General features: G+C 42.5%; 1 protein-coding gene across 1 annotated transcript in view; it reads right to left on the bottom strand.

Annotated features, from left to right (window-relative positions):
• LOC122937785 (serine/threonine-protein kinase Sgk3) overlaps positions 1-20,742 on the bottom strand; it is a 132,357-nt gene that overhangs the window by 70,478 nt on the left and 41,137 nt on the right. Inside the window, exons 2-4 of the mRNA XM_044292823.1 lie at positions 8,820-8,998; positions 3,751-3,834; positions 1,456-1,528 (exon numbers count right to left, since the gene is read on the bottom strand). Coding sequence (XP_044148758.1) covers positions 1,456-1,528; positions 3,751-3,834; positions 8,820-8,897 — 235 coding nt within the window. The 5' untranslated portion in view covers positions 8,898-8,998. The remainder of the gene's footprint in view (positions 1-1,455; positions 1,529-3,750; positions 3,835-8,819; positions 8,999-20,742) is intronic.

A 20,742-nucleotide genomic window follows, 5' to 3' on the forward strand; every position in this document is an offset into this window, starting at 1 on the left:
GTCTACATGATAAATGCCATTTGCTGAAGTGAGACGACCCCTTTAAGAAGTGGCTCAAAAACCGCTTCAGAGTAAATTATAAAGTACTGGCTGCTGCAGGACATAATAATACCAATGGTCTTGTGTTTTTATAAAGTCACAGACCTCCTTGGTAACTACTAAACAAGGGTATAAATATAATTCATGGGTCCCGTAGAAAAATAAGTTGGGGCCCCAGCACCTAGTGTAAGAAAATTAAAACAGCAGCATAACTAGTACCATTTATCAGAAAACCCATATTATAACAAAAGCCATCACATTGTTGTTCCTCACAAAAAGGTACAATGTACCCCTTCAACCTCCGGGCCCCATAGCAAGCACTATGACTGCTAAGGCTATAGTTATGCCCATGCTACTTAGATTCTTAGAACTCACATTAAGGGGTGCATTTCCATATGTAGGTTACAAACCTTAGGGCTGTACAATTTTTGTAAACTATTTATGTGGACAGATACGTGTGACCCTTAAATAGGTAATTTACTATTTGTTAGAAGAGTTCCTGACCACAGGCTGTCCCACTGATGGGACCTTCAGTGATCATTTGTAATCTGTGAGGGAACCCGGTAGAAAGTGTTCAGTTTACCTGCAGTGCCACCACAGGAGAAGGAAAGCATTGCACAGTTCCTATTGAAATCAATGGGCTATCCATTTTAATGCATGGTGCTGAGTCTTTTCCAATATAAAGTCTAGATTAATTCTGCTGAAGGTCTCTGCTGTAATGTAAAATGGAGACATGGGTAAAGCTAGTCTTTGTGTGCCCATGTACATCACATCATCCATGAGTCTTGCCCTGTATGAGCAATCATTTAGGACCTGAAGACACTGTGCATGTGCAGCTGTACATACGGGTAAGAGACTTTGGACAGGCAATGTACCAGGTTTTATTGCATAAAATAAAGAAAAACAAACTGTTTACTTAGGGTGGGTTCACATCAGCGTTTTGTATTCTGTCTTATGGAGTCCGTTATTTTCCGTTATAACGGAAAGCCAGAACGGTAGTCTTTAAGAGGCATTAGAAGTCTATGGGAATCATAACGGATCAGTCTAGTTCCCGTTATGCAAGATGGAAAACAAAGTCCTGTCGACAGGACTTTTTTGTCTGTTCTGCATAACGGTAAACTCTACGGATCCGTTATGATTCTCATAGACTTCTATTATGACGGAAAGCAAAACGGAATGCCTCTTAAAGGCTTCCGTCTTATGGATTCCATTATTTTCCGTTATAACGGAAAGCCATAATGGAATACATAACGCTGATGTGAACCCTTACCTAGATCAAAATTATCTTCAAAGATCCTCTTGACAGGTATCTTTAAGTTTATAGCTGGAAATAGTTTTCTTAGACAAACAGACTTTGGACAGGCAATGTACCAGGTTTTATTGCCTAAAATAAAGAAAAACAAACATTTTACTTACCTGGATCAAAATTATCTCCAAAGATCCTCTTGGCAGGTATCTTTAGGTTTATAGCTGGAAATTGTTTTCTTAGCTAAGAGAGTAATAAAGGATATCAGATTAGAGATACGCTCAGGACTAAATTTGGTAATGACTACATTTGAATAATCCTATTTACACAAAACTATTCCGAAAAATGTATGACATGAGATCACTGGACTTACTACTACAGTACTATATATCTGGTTTCAATGGTTCAGTATTGTTAAATGATAAATACTGCATTTTGTTAATGCAAGAACAACATACAGGTATATAAAAAAGGTGGTACATGTAAGAGGGATTGACCTTAAAGGGGTCATGCCACTAATACAAATGTGTCCAGCCCAACTGTTATTGTCAATGTTATAGCACTTTCACCAAAAACGGCCTTATTCTATAGTTATTAGCCTACCACTGTACCCCTTCGTTGAATAACTTTGGTAGTTGATTTTTAAAGTGGAAAACCACATTAAAACTTGAAATCTGAACTCAGTTTCGGTTGCGACTAGCACCTAGCAGAGTTCGGTTTCAAGTTTTAAAGTGGTTTTCCACTTTAAAAATCAACTACCAAAGTTATTCAACGAAGTCACGCGCCACTTCGTGAATAACTAACTTCGGCTCATTGGAGCCCATACATTCCAATACTGTACGGAGACAAATCTCTGTACAGTATTATTCAGAAGTTTTGAACGAAGCGACTTCGGATTAAGCATCCGAAGCTTGTTTTGCTCAACTCTAGTTATGTCCTGCCTTGGAGCCTTGTAATGTAGGAGCCCTCATTGGTGAGAACAAGGGGTGTGCTTAGCGTGATACGATTGAATATTCGTCTTATATTCGTTGAAATCGAATATTCAGCATTTTTCTATTTATCGCGAATAATATACGATTTAATTATTCGCGTATTGCGATTTTTCTTTTGACAGTATAAGGCCCCATGCACACGGCCGTGTGCGGGCCGTGGAACCGCGGCCTGGATCCCTCCTGAGAGCAGGAGCGCACGGCGTCACTGGTTGCTATGACGCCGTGCGCTCCCTGCTGCCGGCACAGTACAGTAATACACTGGTATAGATCATACCAGTGTATTACTGTATTGCGGCGGCAGCAGGGAGCGCACGGCGTCATAGCAACCAGTGACGCCGTGCGCTCCTGCTCTCAGGAGGGATCCAGGCCGCGGTTCCACGGCCCGCACACGGCTGTGAAACACGGCCGTGTGCATGGGGCCTAAGGCAACATTCCTATGATATTGACTATGGCTAGGCTAATATGTGTATTTTACAAATATTCATAATATTGCTCTAACTTCGTCTTTTAGAATATTAGGAATATTCTAAAAGACGAAGTTAGAGCAATATTACGAATATTCGTAAAATACACATAGACTGTAATTTAGCTAATATAGTGCTATAATCTTTTTTTTGGTCCAACTTTTTTTGCATCTTCTGAACTTCAGTTTTGGAAAATATATACACTATTAGAAAAAATATGACTATAGCACTATATTACTTAAATTGCAGTCTATATGTGTATTTTACGAATTTTCGTAATATTGCTCTAACTTTGTCTTTTAGAATATTACGAATATTCTAAAAGACGAAGAAAGAGCAATATTACGAATATTCATAAAATACACATATAGACTGTAATTTATGTGTACTATTATTCCACGTTGGCATACTGCTCCCCGACAAGCGTCCCCGTAACCATGGGAACGCCTGTGCGTTAGCTTAGATCCGATGGTATATTCTTTCACAATCTCAGGGAAAACTCAGATCCGATGGTATTTTCTAACCCACAGACGTTCCAATGGTGACGGGGACGCTTGTCGGGAAGGAGTATGCGAACAACTGTACAGATAGGAAAAAAATAATGCCAACATTCTAAATAACGAATATATTCACTATATTGCTATGTACCGGTATTCGTTTTTTAGAATATTGGTCATTTTCTTTTCCATATGAAAACATGATTCCCCCCTGCTTAAGTTGCTTGTGGGCCAATGGCTTATTGATCCACAAGCAAGAAGCAGGGAGAAATCATATTTTCAGATGAAAAAAAAAAAACACGAATATTCGATTTTGCAAATATATAGAACTATATTCTAAATATTCCCGGAATCTCGAAGTTACGATATTCGAGAAACCGTAAAATGGATATATTCTATCTTTTTCGTGGGCCGGCAGAACAGATATACAGATGTCGACACATGTTGTGCTGTCCACATTTTTTTTGTGTAGGGGCCATATTAAAAGCAGACAGTAAATATATCAGACTTACCGTGTTATACAGTTTATCAAACTCTGCATACCTTCTAAAGACAAACCACTCATTTCTTCCAACAGAAACCAAAACTTTATAAACCTGTGAAAAGAAAACAGCTATTGAATTCTGGGAAGAAGAGATCAGTCATTTATTGACCCTAGGTGTAATAAAAAAATAAAAAAAAACACCACCAAGAACAGACGTGATAAAGATTCAAAGTGCTTCTACTTAAGCTGCCGAATCATCCAGCATTCTCCTCTGCTCCTTACAGGGACAATTAGACAGGTCATATCATTTTACAATTACAAATCTTAAACATCGAAGACAACGACCCGCCTACAAACGAGGACAACGCACAGATCTGTGCAACAATAACATAATGGGAAGTCATTGTGTCACTAAATCACATGATCCCTCTACTATAGTATGAGGGGGTGAAGAAACAGAAACTGCTTACACACAGAATACTCCTGGTACATAGAGAAGCTACAGTTAGTAGAGTAGGAACATCATTGTCTAGCCTGAATATATTACAGTAATATCCAGGTCCATATCAGCAGCCTGTACGACAGCAAATCCTCTAAATCTAGGTCCAGATCAGCAGCCTGTACGACAGCAAATCCTCTAAATCTAGGTCCACATCAGCAGCCTGTACGACAGCAAATCCTCTAAATTCAGGTCCAGATCAGCAGCCTGTACGACAGCAAATCCTCTAAATCCAGGTCCAGATCAGCAGCCTGTACGACAGCCAATCCTCTAAATCTAGGTCCACATCAGCAGCCTGTACGACAGCAAATCCTCTAAATCCAGGTCTAGATCAGCAGTCTGTACGACAGCAAATCCTCTAAATCCAGGTCCAGATCAGCAGCCTGTACGACAGCAAATCCTCTAAATCCAGGTCTAGATCAGCAGCCTTGTACGACAGCAAATCCTCTAAATCCAGGTCTAGATCAGCAGTCTGTACGACAGCAAATCCTCTAAATCCAGGTCCAGATCAGCAGCCTGTACGACAGCAAATCCTCTAAATCCAGGTCTAGATCAGCAGTCTGTACGACAGCAAATCCTCTAAATCCAGGTCCAGATCAGCAGCCTGTACGACAGCAAATCCTCTAAATCCAGGTCTAGATCAGCAGCCTGTACAACAGCAAATCCTCTAAATCCAGGTCTAGATCAGCAGTCTGTACGACAGCAAATCCTCTAAATCCAGGTCCAGATCAGCAGCCTGTACGACAGCAAATCCTCTAAATCTAGGTCTAGATCAGCAGCCTGTACGACAGCAAATCCTCTAAATCCAGGTCTAGATCAGCAGCCTGTACGACAGCAAATCCTCTAAATCCAGGTCTAGATCAGCAGCCTGTACGACAGCAAATCCTCTAAATCCAGGTCTAGATCAGCAGCCTGTACGACAGCAAATCCTCTAAATCCAGGTCCAGATCAGCAGCCTGTACGACAGCAAATCCTCTAAATCCAGGTCTAGATCAGCAGCCTGTACGACAGCAAATCCTCTAAATCCAGGTCCAGATCAGCAGCCTGTACGACAGCAAATCCTCTAAATCCAGGTCTAGATCAGCAGCCTGTACGACAGCAAATCCTCTAAATCCAGGTCTAGATCAGCAGCCTGTACGACAGCAAATCCTCTAAATCCAGGTCCAGATCAGCAGCCTGTACGACAGCAAATCCATGGCAGAAATCAGATTCAGCCTTAGATTTCTGTTTGAAAAATCAGCCATATGCACACACCGACTATATACATATAACAGTGAGAGATACCTGGCGGAAAGGGTCAGCACTCCAGCTGCTGTGAAACTACAACTCCCAGCATGCACACTTCCTTAGCTGATTTTATAACTCCTATAGAAGTGAATGTAACATTCTGGGAATTGTAGTTTCTGAAGTGCCAGAGGTCGCTGAACCCTGCCATAGGGTATGTTCACACAGCTGATTTGTTGCAGAAATAATAACCACTGAAAATCCATCCAGTACATCAAAATATTTTTTCTGCAGCATGTTCAGATGAAGTCACATACATTTCTTCAACAAATCTGCCACATGTGAATTCACCTTTATGGCAGTAGAAGGAAGTGCTTCACAGTATGTTACAGTTTTCCATATAAATTGTCAGCTGTATTTTTAATGTTGCAGATACACATTTCTGGATATTTTAGGGAATATGGCAATAGTTTCATACTGCCACTAAAATCCATACAAAAGATCCAGAAGACCCAATGTAGGACATATTAAAGACAGGCCAAGCTAGTCACTCTGACTGGGACGGTTTTCCAAAACTGTTGTCAGAAGTGTAAAATAATATAAGTGATATTTTATAAGGATTATTGTCTAATACAGGGTACTAATGTATAGATTAATGAAGGCAGGTGGTCATTATAGGATATATATACAGGTCCTTCTAAAAAAATTAGCATATTGTGATAAAGTTCATTATTTTCTGTAATGTACTGATAAACATTAGACTTTCATATATTTTAGATTCATTACACACATGAAAGTCTAATGTTTAGCAGTACATTACAGAAAATAATGAACTTTATCACAATATGCTAATTTTTTTAGAAGGACCTGTATACACACACACACACACACACATACATACATATACACACATACATACATTGGACACACCTTCTCATTCAAAGAGTTTTTTTTATTTTCATGACTATGAAAATTGTAGATTCACACTGAAGGCATCAAAACTATGAATTAACACATGTGGAATTATATACATAACAAAAGTGTGAAACAACTGAAAATATGTCATATTCTAGGTTCTTCAAAGTAGCCACCTTTTGCTTTGATTACTGCTTTGCACACTCTTGGCATTCTCTTGATGAGCTTCAAGAGGTAGTCACCTGAAATGGTCTTCACTTCACAGGTGTGCCCTGTCAGGTTTAATAAGTGGGATTTCTTGCCTTAAAAATGGGGTTGGGACCATCAGTTGCGTTGTGGAGAAGTCAGGTGGATACACAGCTTATAGTCCTACTGAATAGACTGTTAGAATTTGTATTATGGTAAGAAAAAAGCAGCTAAGTAAAGAAAAACGAGTGGCCATCATTACTTTAAGAAATTAAGGTCAGTCAGTCCGAAAAATTGGGAAAACTTTGAAAGTGTCCCCAAGTGCAGTCACAAAAACCATCAAGCGCTACAAAGAAACTGGCTCACATGCGGACCGCCCCAGGACAGGAAGACCAAGAGTCACCTCTGCTGCGGAGGATAAGTTCATCCGAGTCACCAGCCTCAGAAATCGCAGGTTAACAGCAGCTCAGATTAGAGACCAGGTCAATGCCACACAGAGTTCTAGCAGCAGACATCTCTAGAACAACTGTTAAGAGGAGACTGTGTGAATCAGGCCTTCATGGTAGAATATCTGCTAGGAAACCACTGCTAAGGACAGGCAACAAGCAGAAGAGACTTGTTTGGGCTAAAGAACACAAGGAATGGACATTAGACCAGTGGAAATCTGTGCTTTGGTCTGATGAGTCCAAATTTGAAATCTTTGGTTCCAACCACCGTGTCTTTGTGCGACGCAGAAAAGGTGAACGGATGGACTCTACATGCCTGGTTCCCACCGTGAAGCATGGAGGAGGAGGTGTGATGTGTGGGGGTGCTTTGCTGGTGACACTGTTGGGGATTAATTCAAAATTGAAGGCATACTGAACCAGCATGGCTACCACAGCATCTTGCAGCGGCATGCTATTCCATCCGGTTTGCGTTTAGTTGGACCATCATTTATTTTTCAACAGCACAATGACCCCAAACACACCTCCAGGCTGTGTAAGGGCTATTTGACCATGAAGGAGAGTGATGGGGTGCTGCGCCAGATGACCTGACCTCCACAGTCACTGGACCTGAACCCAATCGAGATGGTTTGGGGTGAGCTGGACCACAGAGTGAAGGCAAAAGGGCCAACAAGTGCTAAGCATCTCTGGGAACTCCTTCAAGACTGTTGGAAGACCATTTCAGGTGACTACCTCTTGAAGCTCATCAAGAGAATGCCAAGAGTGTGCAAAGCAGTAATCAAAGCAAAAGGTGGAGACTTTGAAGAACCTAGAATATGACATATTTTCAGTTGTTTCACACTTTGTTATGTATATAATTCCACATGTGTTCATTCATAGTTTTGATGCCTTCAGTGTGAATCTACAATTTTCATAGTCATGAAAATAAAGAAAACTCTTTGAATGAGAAGGTGGGTTCAAACTTTTGGTCTGTACTATATATATATATATATATATATATATATATATATCTATATCTATCTATCTATCTATCTATATATATATATATATGCGGCTAGAAGAGTCTAAAAGTATACATTGCCAACAGAGTTATACCTTATCAGCATATGCTTTTTGTTTGAAGTTAAAGGGGTTTCCCAAGTGTTTTATACGGATCAGCACCCCCGACGATCAGCTGCAGCATTCTTCCGCCTCACAACTCACCAACCACCGCACTGTCCATTGGATAGCAGTTGTGCTTGGCATAGCAGTGCACCCCAATTCACGTGAATGGAACTGAGCTGTGCCTAGACCATGTGACAGATAAGAGGCCACAGCACTCAGCCGAGCTTTGCGGCCTCTTCAAACAGCAGATTGGTAGGGGTGCCTGTGAGTCTGACCCTCACCAACCACATACTGATAGATCATCAGTATAAAACACTCAGAAAACTCTTTTAAAGCTACTCTGCCACCATGATCAAACCTATTAAACCAACATGGGCTGATTGAAATCTTTTACATTCTTCAGCAAGATTACAAGGCCAGACATCGGAGCAGTGAGGATGCCTGGTCCTGTCAATCAGTGTCGGCAGAGGAGAGGTGAAGCCGCGCTCTCCGTTACCTTATTGCCATATTAATAAAAGTTAGGATTTCTCTGCAAAGGAACATCTGATTATAGAGAGGAAGGTAGCGTTACACTCGGCATGATCAACCCTGTCTGGCAGTATACCTAGTTTAATATGGTTGGTCATTGTGACAGATGCTCTTAAATTAAAAGAAACCATAAAAACAGTTCCCGCTACTAGAAGAAGAATTTTCTTACAATTTATTTGTCTAGAGGCTTGTACTCACCGTGAATCTTTTTTTCTTTTCTCGATGTTCATCGTAGCTGGGGATGCGTACACTAGGACAATTTATCTTCTGCTCCATTGTTAACAACAGTCTTGAGGCTTATTGGCTTATTAAATACATATATGTTTGAGAAGTAATAAACTCCAGCATTTAAGGTGCTTTTCTGTCCATCTTGCAAACTGTAAAAGACAGAAAAATAAACAGTGGTTACTTATCTGCTAGGCCTCAGGGACTGATATTTAACCCCTGTTTGCCCTGTTCTCCCCGGGCCTTGAACAACTTGATAAATATGTGTAATACTGGAATGGTATATTTTGCCAAAAAAGCTGACTTTCTTATGATTATCAGTAAAGCTAGTCATACATTTCTAAATAAGGCTAGAGCGGTTTTCCAGGACTTAATTATTGATGACCTATCCTTAGAGTGGGTTATCAATATCAAGTTAGTGTGATTCAGCTCCCTGCACCCTGCTCATTAGCTGTTTGAAGTGGCCACAGCTTTTGGGTGAGCGCTGCAGCGTCTTCCATCACATTCACGGGTCACATGCAGGGGCGGACTGGCCACTGACCCTCCTCACAGCCACTGGAAGAGTACTTTACTTAATGCTAAGAGCATCAGGTACTGCTATATCTGGCCAGTGGCCATGTGTGCCCTCCTGCATTCAATTGTATCACCATCCTCAGGAGCAGGATGCAGCAGGGTAGCAGTATTTTGTGCCACACTATGGTATTTAGTTCTGCTGGGGCGGTATTTTGTGCTGCACTATGGTATTGCTGGCTCTGCCTACAACATGGGGCCACTTTTATTAAAAAATAATTTAAAGTTCCCAGTCTACCCCTGGTCACATGATTTTTCTGCCGCTCAGTCCCATTCAAGAGAATGGGACCGAGCCACAGTTGCTACACAATGTATGGTGCTGTGCCTGGTATTTAACAAAGAGGCTGTAGAGCTCTCCTGAATGCCATGCTCCCTTCAAACAGCTGATCAGCAGGGGTGCTGAGAGTTGGATACCAATGAGCTATCCTTATTTAAGCACCTTTAAAATCAGTGAACGAAAGCTGCAACCCCCACTGAGCCCAAGAATAAAGCTACTCCTGGCCCCGTTTATAACAGAGTGGTAGCCTTCCATGCTTCTGGGTTCCTGACACAACTACAGTGGGCCGTTTGAATGGAGAACCAGTTGAACATATACAATGGTGCCCAAACTCTATGGGACTGCATACTGGTCTGCCGTTTAAAACTCCTCCTCACCATTGGCATGTAGTGAGGAGAAATAGGGGCTCAGGTCCCCCATTCTGGTGATTGGTAATAAATGTCGATTATGGGACAACTTATAGATTTCCTTCTTTTGCCTCTGTTCTAAATTTTCTATGAAGTGCTTTGGATTTTCTGTTAGGAAACTGGAGTCAGGGGTGCTGCACCATCAATGAGGCCAGGTGAGGCGATCGCCTCAGGCAGCACCAGGTAGGGCAAGAGAGGGGGAGCCGAAGGGCCACGGGCTGAAGGGAAGGGGTTAGGTTAAGAAATCGGCATTGGGGAAGGAGGGGCCCCATTTCAGTTTTTACCTCAGGCAGCAGAAAGGCTCGATGCATCCCTGACTGGAGTTCACCACAACATGGATCTCTCCTTTAAAAGGAGCTTTCTCCTTGTAGCTAAAGTAAAATAACAAACTATGAAACATAACTAGTAACATTTCACTAGTATGTATATGGAGGTTATATTCCTCCAGGAATATTCCTCTCTTCTGGGGCTATATACTCTTATAAGGACAGCAAACAATATATTCAGAAACGCATGATCCATCTGCAGAGAGTCCACAAATAGGTAATTCGCCAGAACTCATTAGTGATGTATACATAAGGGTTTACCTATTAACACTGCACTTTGCACTGGCCAGCAACACCTAAAAGTAAATATCTGACAATTGCTGTGGCCTGGTACAAATATTGTACTATAATTGAATGTTAGTAAACGATTCTAAAGGTGGATTTACACAGGGCAATTGGGCCAAAAATCACCACCTATATATGGTAACTTAAAAAAAAAAAAATCTTAACCCCATAATGACTGCCAATATGGTTCTCTATTCTGTGTAGAAATGGCAGCAACACAGGACACCTAAAAAAAGGCATATTTCTCCCAGCATGTGCGGCTGGACTGGTTTCCAGCTAGGTGAGGTCAAATACCAGACCAGCGTTTAAGTGCCATTCTGGGTTTTGGCAGCACCTGGCTGTCCTTAAATAGGCAGCTGGGCTCAGCAGAGAGGTCTCTGTTTTTGGGATCTGAGGCTTTGGGCAGTGTTGGAGGGCTGAGAGCCGCATGCTGGGGACTACTGGAGGCAGAACTGCCAGCAAGGTGACTTGTGTTATATGAACTTTCCATTTTGTGTGAATTAACACCAAGACTGCAAAGTTACGTGCTGTTTTGTACAAATAAACACTGAAGTTTTGAGTTAAAAACTTGTATTTTGCATCTGTACTGCTCCTGCTTACCCTATCTACCAGAGCGAAACCCCACAATATATTTCAGTTTAAGGCCTATATAGGAGGAAGGCAGTAAGAGCAGCAGAGAACTGCAGCGTTTTCACAGTTCAATAAGCTGGACTTTCCTTAGCAACACTCCTTTAGAGAATACTGCTAAAGGGGCGACTTCACTGCGTTTTTTTTCTTATAGAAATGTGAAAATTCATCAAATAAAGTATATAACAAAAATAATTCTCTATCACATCCCTACACATTAGAAAAAAATGACAGTTACACTTTAAACACTTTATACATTTTTTTTTTTTTTTTTTTTTTTTACACTTTAGTCCCACTAGCGGATGTGACCATTCTGTTGCCGGATCACTAGTATAATAAACCGCAGTATATCAGTGTTGAAATGTATTATCCCTATCAGCGTAACGTTGACTGGCATCCTGTAGGTGTGCTAAGATAGCAGAACTGTAGCCATTGCAGCACTGTAGCAACTGTCTCCAAACGAAATGGCAACCCATTTGCAACCACAAAATCACATCTGGAGGGCGATGGATGGCAATGTTGACTGAGGAATCTAAAGTGTAAAACGGACAGAATTGGAGGAATCTAAGCTCCTGCACCTATGCCTACACTAGTAAATGTTCAGTGATTTGCAGAACCTACCCGCCAGCTGTGCCATACATTTAGAGGAAGTAGTTAAACCATTTTTTGTGATGTTTTTTCTTAATTTCCATATCACTATCTATATTAAACAATAATAGTGAAATGTTGCAGTTTTTTACAAGAGCCTGACAACAGGATGACATGACATGTTATTCAGAAGATAAAGCATGACTTCTCAGAAGTCATCTCACTAGACGCTAGGCACAGCTTCCCTCCCCCTTCTCCCTGCAAACTGACCTTTGTACAGGCTACAATGTATTTCTTGAACACTTATACCTGATCTCTGTGTAGTTTACTTTCCACCTCCGATTTGGCTACTAATCACTGATGTGTGAATAAAGCCACACACCACCTGCGTCTAACGGATCCCATTCACTATAATGGGGTCCACTGGGTTTCCGGCAGGAATACCGTCATTCTGTCAGACAAAATACCACTGCATGCAGTGGCATTTTTCCTCCTTTTGCCAAAACCTCCAATACAGATGTGATCCTAGCCATAGCTAAAATAAATATATTTTTTTCTTCTAAGGGCTCATGCACACGACCGTAAGGGCTCCGTGTCCATATTGCGGACCGCTAATGGCAGGTCCACAATATACGGGCACTGGCCGTGTGCACTATTTGCAGTGTTCACCCCGTGCTGCGGATGGAGACCTATTGACTCGAATCGATCTGCGAGTTACCACCAAAGATAGGAGATGTCCTATCTTTTGTGGAGCGGAGGCATGGATCGGAAGCCCACGGTAACACTACAAAGCGCTTCTGTGGGCTTTCGGGTCCGTGCCTCCGCACGTCCTATCTTTGGCCGTATTTTGCGAATTGTGGACCCATTCAAGTCAATAGGTCCTCATCCGCAGCACGAAATGCGCACTGCAAATAGTGGTCCGCAGCACAACATGGAGCCCTTACGTTTGTGTGCATGAGCTCTAAGTGAACGATAATGCCTTTATCATAGATTTTGACTGTACAAACACTGCTATAATCTTCCTGCACATGTACCATGCACATATGCCGCAAATCCCAATCTCTAAATATACATTTTTGAAGGGAATCTGTCCGTAAATGCCTCTCAATAAAACCAGCTGACATGGGACATGTGCCCTTGTCAGCTAAATCTAATAATGTTGGTCCAGATGCACTCAGTGGCTGCATTGCATAGAAAATAGCATTTTAATAATATGCAAATTAGTCCCTGGGTGCAATAAGGGCATTGCTGTTGCACCCAGAGGCTCATCTCACTCACCTACAGGCTGCGTCTCCACCACTTTGACTGAGCGAGCCATGTCAGCTGGTTTTGAGAGGTATTTAGCGGCAGATTCCCTTTAGAGGGGTTTTCCAAGCTATTTTAACTGACGACCTATCCTCTGGATAGGTCATAAGTATATGATCGTGGGGGTCTGACAGCCGGGACCCCCTGATCAGTTGTTTGAGAAGAAACCAGCACTTGTACTAGTGCTGCAGCCATCTCACAGCTTTGCTCAAGCCATGTAACATCATGTTCAACAGTCACATCGCCTAGGCGCAGCTCAGCCGCATTGAAGTGAATGGGGCTGAGCGTGATACCAAACACAGCCCCTATACCAGTGATGGTGAACCTCTTAGAGACCAAGTGCCCAAACTGCAACCCAAAACCCACTTATTTATCGCAAAGTGCCAACACAGCAATTTAACCTGAACACCAATATCATATATCTTCCATGTACTTTATCATTTAGCTATAATAACCTGCCTACATTAAATGTGCTGCCTGTTCTGTTCATAGCATGTCCTGCACTATTGAATGGCAGGCAAATTCTAAGACATATTGGTACACCATAGACTTTCTCCAGGGTGTGGGTGCCCACAGAGAGGGCTCTCAGTGCCGCCTCTGGCACCCGTGCCATAGATTCGCCATCACTGCCCTATACAATGTACTGTGCTGTGCTTGGTGAGCTGAGAGAAGGCTCCGGTGCTACTGCGAGCGCCGCTGCCTTCTCAAACACATGATGGGCGGGGGGTCCCAGGTGTCAGACCCCCACTAATCAGAAACTGAGGACTAATCCAGAGGATAGGTCATCAGTTAAAAAAAATATCAGAAAATCCTTTTAACCCCTTCCTGCCCAGCGCCGTAATAGTACGGCGCAGTGAGATGTGACTTGCCGCCCAGCGCCGTACTATTACGGCGGGCTGATCGGGCGGTTGCCCGTCACATTACATCACAAAAAGTATAATACCAAGCGATCAAAAAGTCATATGCACCCTAAAATAGTACCAGTCATCTTATACCGAAAAAATATTAGCCCCTACATAAGACAGTCACACAAAAAAAAACAAAAAAAACCACTATGGCTTTTAGAATATGGAGACACAAAAAAAAATATTTTTTTTCAAAAATGCTTTATTATGTAAAACTGAAATAAACATAAAAAGTCATATTTGGCATTGTCTCTTCTGTAACAAACTGCTCTATAAAAATAACACATGATTTAGGCTACTTTCACACTAGCGTTCGAGCGGATCCGTTCTGAACGGATCCGCTCATATTAATGCAGACGGTGGCTCCGTTCAGAACGGATCCGTCTGCATTATAACTTAGAAAAATTTTCTAAGTGTGAAAGTAGCCTGAGCGGATGCGTTCAGACTTTACATTGAAAGTCAATGGGGGACGGATCCGCTTGAAGATTGAGCCATATGGTGTCATCTTCAAGCGGATCCGTCCCCATTGACTTCCATTATAAGTCGGAACGGATCCGCTCGCCTCCGCACGGCCAGGCGGACACCCGAACGCTGCTTGCAGCGTTCAGGTGTCCGCTCACTGAGCGGAGCGGAGGCTGAGCGCTGGCAGACGGATGCATTCTCAGTGGATCCGCCTCCACTGAGAATGCATTAGGGCCAGACGGCTGCGTTCAGGGCCGCTTATGAGCCCCTTCAAACGGAGGTCACGAGCGGACACCTGAACGCAGGCGTAAAAGGAGCCTAAACCTGTCAGATGAACACTTAAATAACAAAAAATAAAAACGGTGCCGAAACAGCTATTTTTTGTTACCTTGCCTCACAAAAAGTGTAATATAGAGCACCCAAAAATCATATGTACCCTAAAATAGTATCAACAAAACTGCCACCTTATCCCGTAGATTCCAAAATGGGGTCTTTTTTTGGAGTTTCTACTCTAGGGGTGCATCAGGGGGTCTTCAAATGTGACATGTCAGCTTAAAATTATCCCAGTGAAATTTACCTTCCAAAAACCATATGGCGTTCCTTTCCTTCTGTGCCCTGCCGTGTGCCCGTACAGCAGTTTACGACCACATACTGTATGGGGTGTTTCTGTAAACTACAGAATCAGGGCAATAAATATAGAGTTTTGTTTGGCTGTTAACCCTTGCTTTGTTAGCGGAAAAAAATTGATAAAATGAAAGTCTGCCAAAAAAGTGAAATTCTGAAATTTCATCTCAATTTTCCATGAATTCTTGTGCAACACCTAAAGGGTTAACAAAGTTTGTAAAATCAGTTTTGAATACCTTGAGGGGTGTAGTTTCTAAAATGGGGTCATTTTTGTGTGGTTTCTATTATGTACGCCTCACAAAGTGACTTCAGACATGAACTGGTCCTTAAAAAGTGGGTTTTGGAAATTTTCTGAAAAATTTCAAGATTTGCTTCTAAACTTCTAAGCCTTCTAACGTCCCCCAAAAATAAAACAGCATTCACAAAATGATACAAACATGAAGTAGACAGACATATGGGGAATGTAAATAACTAATTTTGGAGTTATTACTATTATAAAAGTAGAGAAATTGAAATTTGGAAATTTGCTAATTTTTCCAAATTTCTGGTAAATTTGGCATTTTGTTTTTTAAAAAATAAATAAATGTTTACTCAATTTTACCACTGTCATGAAGTACAATATGTGACGAAAAAACAATCTCAGAATGGCCTGGATAAGTAAAAGCGTTTAAAAGTTATTACCACGTAAAGTGACACGTCAGATTTGCAAAAAATGGCCTAGGCAGGAAGGTAAAAACTGGCCTGGGGTTGAAAGGGTTAAAAGATAACTGTCAGGTTTTCATTAAAAAAAATATATCTATTTTAGCATATGTTACTGCTGCAGCAGCAGCATTATGCATAAAGCAATCTTCAGTTTCTTCACATACCACTGTTTTCCTTGAGTTTTTCCCCTTAGTTATGGCTGTTTAAACATTTACAATATGATGGCTCCTCTGCCAGTTCTCTGAGGCCAAAACTGCTTTCTCTCACTTCTCATACACACTTGCTGTAGCCAGCAGCTCCCTGCCAGCCAATCAGATTGGATTACTGAGAGACACGCCTCCTCACTCTGAAGCCTAATGCAGGCATGCAGTGTGAAGGACCGCCCCTCCGTCTTCCTGTCTTCTTAGCCAGAGACAAACAAGCCATAGCAACTGTCTTTTAAGGGAGCAGTGGAAAGGGACAGAGGACATAAATGAAAGCTGTTATTATAAGGTAATTACAGATCTTTTGACAATGATTGACAGACTAACTCAGGTATACATGCCTAGCTCTAATAAACCAATAAACACTTTAACATGCATAAGAATAACCATATTCCCTATATACAAATTATAAAGAAAAACTTTTTTTTTTACAGTATATGTATAGGTAAGGTGCCTGTCCTAGCCTTTGCAAAATCTTAGGGCTCTTTCACACTTGCGTTCTTTTCTTCCGGCATAGAGTTCCATCGTCGGGGCTCTATGCCGGAAGAATCCTGATCAGTTTTATCCTAATGCATTCTGAATGGAGTGAAATCCGTTCAGGATGCATCAGGATGTCTTCAGTTCCCGGAACGGAACGTTTTTTGGCCGGAGAAAATACCGCAGCATGCTGCGCTTTTTGCTCCGGCCAAAAATCCTGAGCTCTATGCACAAAAATTGCTGCAAGGCCGGATCCGGAATTAATGCCCATTGAAAGGCATTGATCCGGATCCGGCCTTAAAGGGAACCTGTCACCGGGATTTTGTGCATAGAGCTGAGGACATGGGTTGCTAGATGGCCGCTAGCACATCCGCAATACCCAGTCCTCATAGCTCTGTGTGCTTTTATTGTGTTAAAAAAATGATTTGATACATATGCAAATTACCTGATATGAGTCCTGTCCCTGACTCATCTCACATACAGGACTCATCTCAGGTTAATTTGCATATGTATCAAATAATTTTTTTAACACTATAAAAGCACACAGAGCTATGGGGACTGGGTATTGTGGATGTGCTAGCGGCCATCTAGCAACCCATGTCCTCAGCTCTATACATAAAATCCCGGTGACAGGTTCCCTTTAAGCTAAATGTTGTTTCGGCGCATTGCCGGATCCGACGTTTAGCTTTTTCTGAATGGTTACCATTGCTGCCGGGATGCTAAAGTCCTGGCAGCCATGGTAAAGTGTAGTGGGGAGCGGGGGAGCAGCATACTTACCGTCTGTGCGGCTCCCGGGGCGCTCCAGAGTGACGTCAGGGCGCCCCACGCGCATGGATCACGTGATCGCATGGCACGTCATCCATGCGCATGGGGCGCTCTGACGTCATTCTGGAGCGCCCCGGGAGCCGCGCGGACTGTAAGTATACCGCTCCCCCGCTCCTACTATGGCAACCAGGACTTTAATAGCGTCCTAGCTGCCATAGTAACACTGAACGCATTTTGAAGACGGATCCGTCTTCAAATGCTTTCAGTACACTTGCGTTTTTCCGGATCCGGCGTGTAATTCCAGCAAGTGGAGTACACGCCGGATCCGGACAACGCAAGTGTGAAAGAGGCCTTAGTATAATAAAGGGTATACAAATATTCTGGTTTAGATAAATACATTTTTAGTAAATACCCCTACCAAACACACAAATTACTCATTAGCTGACCAATTCATATTGTTGGCGCATTAGCGGAGTCCATGATAAATATCTGCTTTCTGCAGAAAATTTAGAAGTGGTCCGCAATGTTCATCTAAAGTAGTGAACTACACAATGCAAAACCTTATGTGAACTATGAATGACCATCCAACTGGAAGGTACACAGAACGTTACTTCTTTAGTTCTACCCCATTAGTGGTGAATGGTCTCTTTGTGGATGTGAAAGTAAAAAGGGAATCAGGAAGCATGACATGGGATTTACCCAAGCAGAACTAAGTCAGCATTCACCTAACAGTATGTTTGCCTAAGGGCACTGTCACACTAGCGTTATTCTTTTCCGGTATTGAGTTCCGTTCTAGGGGCTCAGTACCGTGAAAAAAAAAGGATCAGTTTAATCCTAATGCATTCTGAATGGAGAGCAATCCATTCAGGATGCATCAGTTCAGTCCCTCTTACGGTATTTGGCCAGAGAAAATACCACAGCATGCTAAGATATTTTCTCCTTCCAAAATTCCGTAACACTTGCTGGAATGCCGGATCTGGCATTCATTTCCATTGAAATGTATTAGTGCCAGATCCGGCATTAAAATTGCCGCATTGACGGATCCAGTCTTCCGGTCTGCGCATGCACAGACCTTTAAAAATTTTAAAATAATAAATACCGGATCTGTTGTTCCAGATGACACCAGAGAGACGGATCCGGTATTCCAATGCATGTCAGACGGATCCGCATCCAGATCAGTCTACAAATGATATCCGTTTGCATGAAGATTTCCAGATGCAGCAAGCGGTTCCGGCGACAGAACTGCCTGCCGGATCCACCCAACCCAAGTGTGAAAGTACCCATTGTAGGGATTTGCTCTGGTAGGCAGGGTAAGTGGACGCAGTACAGAGGCAAGACCACGGTAGTAAAGCAAAAGTTCAGTGTTTATTCACACTAAAGGAAAAAAGGAAAACAAACACTTTGCAGAGTCCTGGTGTTAATCCACACAGCACAAAGTCCACAGAACAAAGAGGTCACCTGGCAGGCTGATTTATCCACGGCAGTCCACGGCAGGCTTTAGGGCGCCTGATTCCCAGTGTGTGGCTCTCCAGCACGGTCCCAAACGTTTACAGTAGGTCCCAAAGCAGATCCTGCCAGAGCTCCATTGTCAGATGGAGGATCAATTCCACACAGCTGAGACTGTTAGCTGGGTTTTTATAGCCCAGCCCAAAACCCGGCCTAGAAACGTGGGGAACAGCCACCCACCCTGCTCTTTGGCTGCTCCAAATAAGAACTGGCCTGGATCGGCATTACAGCCATACTAAGTAAAACAGTGTCAGCCAGCACTAGCTGCTGCTGACACACAAAATTACTGAAACCAGGAATCTTGGCGACACGTACCTTCCGTCAATGACGGACCCTTGTTTGGTTACAAAACTGTTACATCTTAAAACCGGGATTTTGGGTACTAGAGCTGAGGACATGGGTTGCTAGATGGCGCTAGCACATCCGCAATACCCAGTCCCCATAGCTCTGTGTGCTTTTATTGTGTAGAAAAAAACTATTTTATACTTATGCTAATTTATTTGTGTGACCAAAGAAGAGTCATATTTTCAAGCAATTTTTTTTCAGGTTTAAAGGGTTTTTTAGAGATTTTGATACTGATGACCTATCCTCAGTATAGGTCACAAGTATCTGATGGATGGGGGTCCGACACCCTGGACCCCCGCCGATCAGCTGTTTGAGAAGGCACCGGCGCCTTCACACAGCTATTCCTAGTCCAGTGACGTCACATTCATTGTTCCTGTGGCCTAGGAGCAGGTCAGCCCCATTCAAGCGAATAGGGCTGAGCTGCAAACCAAGCACAGCATCTAAACAATGTACGGCACCGTGCTTGGTAAACTGTGAGAAGGCAGACGTGCTCACAGGAGCGCCCATGCCTTCTCAAAACAGTTGATCAGCGGGGGTCCCGGGTGTCAGATCCCCACAATCTTTTAACTTTTTAAACTGAAGCTTTTGGATGTTGATATTCTGTTATAGGTCTATTATATTGTAGAATACTTATTTTTACTACAGTACTGCGTCTCTATGTTATATCTACATACAGGTCCTTCTAAAAAAAATTGCATATTGTGATAAAGTTCATTATTTTCTGTAATGTACTGATAAACATTAGACTTTCATATATTTTAGATTCATTACACACCAACTGAAGTAGTTCAAGCCTTTTATTGTTTTAATATTGATGATTTTGGCATACAGCTCATGAAATCCCAAATTCCTATCTCAAAAAATTAGCATATCATGAAAAGGTTCTCTAAACAAGCTATTAACCTAATCATCTGAATCAACTCTAAACACCTGAAAAGATTCCTTAGGCTTTTAAAAACTCCCAGCCTGGTTCATTACTCAAAACCGCAATCATGGGTAAGACTGCCAACCTGACTGCTGTCCAGAAGGCCATCATTGACACCCTCAAGCAAGAGGGTAAGACACAGAAAGAAATTTCTGAACGAATAGGCTGTTCCCAGAGTGCTGTATCAAGGCACCTCAGTGGGAAGTCTGTGGGAAGGAAAAAGTGTGGCAGAAAACGCTGCACAACGAGAAGAGGTGACCGGACCCTGAGGAAGATTGTGGAGAAGGACCGATTCCAGACCTTGGGGGACCTGCGGAAGCAGTGGACTGAGTCTGGAGTAGAAACATCCAGAGCCACCGTGTACAGGCGTGTGCAGGAAATGGGCTACAGCCACTTTTGAACCAGAAACAGCGGCAGAAGCGCCTGACCTGGGCTACAGAGAAGCAGCACTGGACTGTTGCTCAGTGGTCCAAAGTACTTTTTTCGGATGAAAGCAAATTTTGCATGTCATTCGGAAATCAAGGTGCCAGAGTCTGGAGGAAGACTGGGGAAATGCCAAAATGCCTGAAGTCCAGTGTCAAGTACCCACAGTCAGTG

This window comes from Bufo gargarizans, chromosome 5, assembly GCF_014858855.1.
Source record: "Bufo gargarizans isolate SCDJY-AF-19 chromosome 5, ASM1485885v1, whole genome shotgun sequence".
NCBI classification, from domain to species: Eukaryota; Metazoa; Chordata; class Amphibia; order Anura; family Bufonidae; genus Bufo; species Bufo gargarizans.